At 50.0% G+C, this 7,373-nt stretch overlaps 1 protein-coding gene across 1 annotated transcript in view; it reads left to right on the forward strand.

The window, feature by feature from the left end:
- MASP1 (mannan binding lectin serine peptidase 1) overlaps nt 1-6,989 on the forward strand; it is a 74,117-nt gene extending 67,128 nt beyond the window's left edge. Inside the window, exons 14-17 of the mRNA XM_034661361.1 lie at nt 1,589-1,656; nt 3,593-3,692; nt 4,122-4,347; nt 5,704-6,989. Coding sequence (XP_034517252.1) covers nt 1,589-1,656; nt 3,593-3,692; nt 4,122-4,312 — 359 coding nt within the window. The 3' untranslated portion in view covers nt 4,313-4,347; nt 5,704-6,989. The remainder of the gene's footprint in view (nt 1-1,588; nt 1,657-3,592; nt 3,693-4,121; nt 4,348-5,703) is intronic.
- Nucleotides 6,990-7,373: the final 384 nt, after the last annotated feature.

A 7,373-nucleotide genomic window follows, 5' to 3' on the forward strand; every position in this document is an offset into this window, starting at 1 on the left:
TCCAAGCAGCATGCAGTGAACAGGCAGGCTGGAGCAGTACTCGAAGGACTGAATCAGTCAGGGTCCAGAGGAGAAACCGAAACCAGGCGGGTCATTGCAAGAGGGAGACTTTAATCCGGGGCATTGGAGGACTAAGGCAGGAAGGGGGTGCTAACGTAAGGTAGGTAGTACCCGCAGGAAAAAAATCACCCCTCTCTGGCTGGGGGAACAAAGGGGAGAGGATGGAGTCACAGAACCTAGAAGCTTGGGAAAGGGACTCAGAAGCCTGCGGAGGGGCCTCGTGCCCACGTGGTGGGGGAATAGCTGGGACCAGGCGCCGGGGCTCAGGAAGTGCCAACAGAAACAGGAAGCCTTCCAGGAAGTGCCCCCCATTTTTGGGAGCCCCCCCACCCCGACGGAGCAGAACTGCCACTTCAGAGTCTCACCTGCAGCATCACCAAGCAGAGCAAAGAGTAGGTTTAGAGCTGAAGGACAATAGCTGAATCACCAGCAGAGGTTCAAAACCCTGTCCTGCCACTTCCCAATTGGGGGACCTCGAGGAAGTATCCTAACCTCAAGGCCCTTACCCCGACACTGAGGATAACACCCTCTAGGGTGGCTGTGATATTTACATGAAATAATACAGTCAAACATACTGGCCTCTTTTCCATCTTGTTCTAAACTCAGTGGGGCCGTGTCATAGCTAACCCTCTTGTGTTCCAACAAGTGACAAAAACTGGCTGAGTAGAACTGAGCCAACGGGAAAGGCACAGGTGTGGGTCTGACTTAGCAGACGCCATGTGCCCACCGCGTGCCAGTTGCTCTAATTTCACTAATGTATTTACCACTTATAAAAGCCTTGTGAGGGGTGTCGTAGTCCCATTTTCCAAGTGAGAAAACGGAGGTCTAGCAACGTGAGGTGACTTACCCAAGGTACAGCTTGGAAGCATAGCTGGGGCTGGAAGCCAGGTTGTCCCACATAACCCCCAAATGCTGTTTTCAGGAGCCAGACTCTTTTTCAAATGAAGAAATGATTGCTCTGTCAGTGTTCAACCCATTTCCACCTTGTCCCCACATCTGCCAACTTCACAGACTTCTAGGATATCAGAGCTGGGAGAGGTTGGAGAGAATCCCAAGCCAGCCTCTTCCTTCTATGGTTTATGGATAGGGACGCTGGGGCTCGGCAGGGCAGAGAGGGGTGGAGGCTCGCTGAAGGCAGCAGAGCGCATTGTGGACTAGGCTGAACTTGACATTTTTCACCGTTATTGCTTAAGCACCTACTACGTGCCCGTGCTACTGTAGGCATGGGGCTAAAGCAGCGAACAGATGGCTGAGACAGCCGCCTCCGCGCAGCCTGCTTCTGTGCTGGGTGGGAACGGGAGTGAATGAGCACCCAATCAGCCAGCTAATGACCCCTAGAAATAAGAGTCCAGACCTCTGTTTCAGGTTAGCTCCAACCCAGCAGACCTCCTCCCCACCATGTTACCTTTCCCCGATGGGGCAAATTTAGCCTTTCCCTCTCGGGTAGAGAAGGATGGGGCTGTGAGATGTGGGCCTCTGGAAACCGCACAGAAGCCACTCTGCTCTCACTGTGTCTTCTTTCCCCCAGGGGACGTGGTCGTCGTCAGTGGCTGGGGAAAGCAGTTCTTGCAAAGGTTCCCAGAGACCCTGATGGAGGTGAGGTTCAATTTGTGTCCTAGAGAGAGGCATGCCTCTGCCCTGCATTGGGCCCTCCTGCTCCATGTTGCCCCTCAGGGGCTCCGGGTCTTGGGCAGAGGGTGGATGAGAGAGAGACACCAGGGGCCCAGACTCACCTCCCAACTTCACAGGGACTTTGAATCCCAACAAGCTTGGTCTGTTGTTCTACGTGGGGCTCTAGTCTCTAAACATTGGTCAGTGTTTCTGTAAAGGCTCGGGTAATGGAAATTCTTCCAGAAAACAGCGGGCTTGGACACCCCAAAAGGTGATCCATCTGTATAGCATAAGGGTTCACATACCAGAGTAACAAGAATGAGCTCAAGAATGGCCCCTTGAGAGCTGCAGGCCTGGCAGTCATGAACTTGATGGATGCATTTAGAAGTTCACATTTATATTATTTCATAAAAGAGCGCTGCACTCGAAGTAAGGAGCCATGGCTCCAAGCACTGGCTCCTACGAACTTGCTGGGCGATCTGAAAGAAGTCATGTGCCTCTCTAGACCACTGTATAGTACCTCAAGCTGCATAGTTGGGGGCAACACTAACTGTCCCCCAAGAGCTGCCTGGCTCTGGCATCACTGGGGTTGGTACCTACAACGGCTAATTTCTGCATCCTTCAATGTATGCTATTGTAACATATTTTATTTTCCGGATTTGCAACAACCATTCCTTCCTTCCTTCAGTAGCTCCCAGGTATTTACTCGGTGCTTCCCAGGTACCAGACATTGTGCTAACTACAGGTATGCTGGGGGCGCGGGGGGCACACCCGGTCCCCGGCCTCCTTGTGCTGATAGTCAAGTGAGAGGGACAGAAAGTAGTTACTAACATGATAAATGTGATTGGGAAGCTCCAGAATGTCTACCAGGAAATCCAGCCTCGTGGTCAGGGTCCAGAAGGACTCCGCAGGCAAGTAACACTTGAACAACTCCTGAACGGTGAATGGAGGTGAGTCAGGCACTTGGTGGTTTGCTGAGGATCAGGCTCATGACCACCCTGCCCTGACTTCCCCCCCCCCGCCACCTACCTGGGAAGGCCGTGGCCCAGAAGGGACCTAAATGGCGAGGGGCAACAGGAGCTATACTTTTGGGGCCTGTGACCCACGCCATTCTTGGTTGGGGTAAATGAGACTCACGTGTTTCCTCATGTTATTCCAGACTTCTACTCCAACATTTCCCCCCAAGCCCCAAGGGCAATGCTAATCACAGTACCTTACTTTTACGTATCAGTTTATTGCTTCAGGTAAATAACAAAATATTCCCTAAGTGTTGACAGTTTGGGACGTCCAAGCTGTTAAGTAGAAGTGGACAAAATACAGACCCAGTGTCTAGAAGCTCAAACTGTAGGGAGGAAAAAAGTAAGTAAATGCCTGCTGTAAGTGAGCAGCAGTGACCGCTACGGTACTGAACATTTATACGGTGCTTGTAGTTTACAAAGCATCTGCCCATTCATCTCTGCGCCATTCTATGCGATGAGTATGTCAAATATGGTGACATCCATTCTTCAGATGAGGGTGCCATCTCAGAGGTCTAAAGAGTCGTGATTACAGTCTCTGTCGCCAGTTCCATAGCCAGTAATTGTAGGAATGGGGGGAAAGCAGACTGAACATAGGATTTGTATACATTCCCATATTTGAAATAATGAATGTGCTAGGCAAATATTATCTCCATGCCACAGATGAGAGCGCTGAGGTCCAGAGAGGGCAAAAGACCTGCTCAAGGTCACACAGCAAGTTCATGACTGAGACAGTAGCAGAACATGGATCTCCTGACTTTTTAGTGTTCCTTCACCTGCACCAGAGAGACCTGAGGCTCCAGGCTCATCCTGGAAGGGGATGGAGAGGAGCCAGCTCTAGGGGTGTCAGAACAGCAGGGACTTCTCAGCCAAGGGTGGAGACCAACGATGGCCTTGTGTTCCAGATTGAAATCCCAATTGTGGACCACCGCACATGCCAGGAGGCCTATGCCCCTCTGAAGAGGAAAGTGACCAGGGACATGATCTGTGCTGGGGAGAAGGAAGGTAAGTCAAGAGGAAGGTGTACAACAGGGCACCACCAGCCATGGAAGGGTTGGAGACCCTCCAGTCTGGAAGGCTGAATGGAGGAGGAGTCAGAGGAGACGAAGGAAGAAGGTCAGGAGAGGAAGGATTTCTCTGGGGAATTCCACTGTGTCAGAGAAAGGAGTGCTAAAAATTCCCGTCATTCCCTTCTCCAAGCCCAAGTTTTCCCCTATGAAAGGAGAGTCCCCAAGCTGCCCGCACTTTCTGAAATCGCTGAGCTCTGAAGAGTCCCCACAGAACCTCTCTCAGCCCGGGTTTGAGTCACATGGTCTATTGCGCCCCCTGGCGTCCAATTTTCTGAACTACAAGTCAGATGTAGGGAAAAGGAGACTCCTTTGGATTTGGGGCTAGGAAGGGGAGCGCTTTAACCTGCATCTCCTTTTCATCTAGGGGGAAAGGACGCCTGTGCAGGTGACTCTGGAGGCCCCATGGTGACCCTGGATAAAGAGAGAGGCCACTGGTACCTAGTGGGCACAGTGTCCTGGGGCGAGGACTGTGGGAAGAAGGACCGCTACGGGGTGTATTCCTACATCTACCACAATAAGGACTGGATCCAGAGGGTCACCAGGATGAGGGATTGAATTCCGTTCCTCACCCACCACACCACCTGTCCGTGGTCAGTCATCAGCACAGGTTAATTCTCTGATGCAGGATGCATCTCCCCCTCTCCACTTCCTTCAGCCCACCCTTTACTGGCCCATGAAGGGGGCATCTCAGCCTGCTTTCACACTCTCTGCAGGCTGCGTAGCTGAGTGATCAGAACACAAGGCTGAATCCAGACCCTATTGCTTACCAGCTTTGCATCGCTGGGCAGGTGACTACCTCTGAACCCATTTGTTCCACCATATGACAGAAATGGCATACCTTACCTACCTCATAAATGTCTGATGAGGATAAAATTAATTAATATATACATAGCACTTAGCACAGGGCAGGCATAACCTAAGTGCTCAATAAACATGACTTAGCCAAAGGTCATTGTGTTTACCAGGCAGATGAAGTTCTCATACAAATCCCGCTGGGTCTTAGGGCTACTCAGTATGCACCCTTCCCCTCAACCTTGACCATCTCCTTCATCGGCCCCCCAAATGTTCTAAGCTTCTTTGCTACTATGCACTTTTCTCAGTCCCCATCCCTGTCCCCCATAAAAAAGCAAGAGAGACAAGATTCTGAGCCCTGGAGCATGTCTGATAGCCGCACACTTATGAAGGTGGAGCAGACACCAAACCAGGAGAGTGCCTGAGAGAAGCAGGATGGGGATGAGGCAGGGTCCAAGAGCAGTGCGCTGGGAAGTCCAATGCCAGGTTCTAGAACTACCTCTGCCCCTAGCTCCCCTGTGACTCTATGGAAGTTCCTTCCCCTCATCTGAAAGGACCCTCCCAGCTTGGACAGTCTAGGATCCAACGAAGACATTTTCCCCCCGATGAGATGAGTTAAAGCTGAAGTAACCAAAAGGCACAGCACAAATTACCTTAAGGTTTAATAGGGCTTTGATGCCAACCCAATACTGCGTCTGCTGCAACGCCCTCCCCACCCCCACCCCAGCCACCAGGTCCCGGTTCCCAAGAATGTAGCCCAGCAAAGTGCTAGTCAAGGGACCTTTCCTCATTCCTAGGCAGAGCATCTTCTCCTTCCCTTCCTGGGAACCTGAGCTGGACAAGGTCAGCACTGCTGGGCTAGACTCAGGCCCCTGCACTCTTCTTCCTTATGTCCACAGCTGACCCTAAGCAGCCATTCCACTGATTCCTAGCCCCTGTCCCTCACCCTGAATGCCCTGGCCCTGCAAGGTCATTAAGTATTTCCCAGGCAGAATGCCTCTCCCCTCCAAGAGCCACTTCCTCTCTCAGGAAGCTTTCAGAGACCCCATCCCTTCCAGAGCTCTGAGTTTTAAGCCCTTCAAGGGCTCAGAACCTCCAAGTTCCTGTCTTCTGTTCTATCGAAATCGGTCTTCATGGGAGATTTCAATTCTTAGCCTTCACTACAGTTGGTGGAGTCATTCAGGAGCTGCTGCTGGAAGAAGAAGATACGGAGGGGTAAGAACTCATGGACACCAAGCCCTAGGCTGAACGCTCAGGGACAGCAATTCACAGCCTGCTTCTGATTCCATGAGCAAGTCATTCTACCTCTTGGCGCCCTGCTGTCTCTGCTGTAGAGGGAAGATGACAATGGGTACCCAGCTTCATCAGATCTATGTCAAGCAAGCTGCAGCTCTATCTCAGACACCAAAGAATTGCCAGGCAGAGTTTTCGAGTTGCTCTAAGACATTCCAAAACCCCATACCTTCCCAGTTCACAGCACTGCCTGGGTGCCCCCATGGGCTAGGCTGTGCTGACTGCTGTGGAGAATACCAAGATGAGGGAAGCACGGTTTGTGCCTTCCAGGAGCTCCTACAGGAGAGACTGACACAGATGCAGGTGACTACTGTGAACAGAGTGAACCCTGCTAAGTGCTATCCTTGGGAGCAGGCATGGAGGCAAAAGAATGGCCACTCTGGTGGGGAGGCACTAGAATGGGGGACTTCAGGAAGGCATCCCAGAGGAGATGCTGTTGGCGCTGACCCTTGAGGAGGGTGGGCATTTCCACGGGGAAGAGAGAGGGAGGCCTTCCAGGTGGAAGGAGTGCAAGAGCAAACATCCACTCAGGCTTTCCTGAGATTACACTAGCTTCTCTCACAAAAATGACGATTACTAGGCCATTGTTCTGATTCTGGGATCAGAACCAACATCTGAAATAGCCTTTCTCCTAAAAGTCAGACAACTATGGGACTTGAATAGCCTAAAGATTTGTGTACAAATCCGGACTTCTGGTTGGACCCAGTTCATCTTGTTTATTTCCCCAACTGTAAGTTCATCCTTATTCTGAGGAAATGTCTAAATGTGCTGTGGAACTTCGGCTTACGCTTGATCAGCAAGCCTTTATTAGATATATCAGCCCCTGCACTGCCGCGAAGTTTCGAGAAACCCAAACTTCTCACAGAGTCATAGAAACAGAGGCTTGGAACGTCTATTAGGACCATCTTATCTAGAGATGGGAAACTCACTACCTCCAAATGCAGCCCATTCCAACTTCAAAATGTGCTGCCTCTTCGGTTGCCTCTTCTTTGCAACAAAAATCCTCCTCCCTAGAATATAGTTTGTATATCTAAAGCTGTGATTCCACACCATGAGTGTTGTTAGTAGCAATAACGATCACGCCAATTTCATTAGCCATGGAAGCTGTTGTTCTTGTGAGTAACTACACATTTGTTCCAATAAACATCTGCATTGAATCAAAGCATTCTGTTTGGCTTGTATGTTTTTCGTGCACTCATGATTCTGGTAAGTGGTGTTTTCACTTATCAACATTTCTCTGACTCTGATTAGTATCACTGTACCATGAAGAGAGATGGGAGAAGATCGTAGTGTCAATACAATAGCCTGTCAGGTTTTTCAGGTCAGTTCTGATTAAATACTTTGTCTTAGTGTTCCTATCAATTATCAAAATATCCCAGGATGCCAATCTTTCAGCATCCAAATTCCATGTCTTGATTTTCATCCATACGCAGAACAGAAAAAAATTTTTTTTTGTATTTTTTTATTATAATAATATTTTTTTAATTATATTATGTTAGTCACCATACAGTACATCCCTGGTTTTTGATGT

The sequence above is a fragment of the Ailuropoda melanoleuca genome, chromosome 1 (assembly GCF_002007445.2).
Source record: "Ailuropoda melanoleuca isolate Jingjing chromosome 1, ASM200744v2, whole genome shotgun sequence".
Classification (NCBI taxonomy): Eukaryota; Metazoa; Chordata; class Mammalia; order Carnivora; family Ursidae; genus Ailuropoda; species Ailuropoda melanoleuca.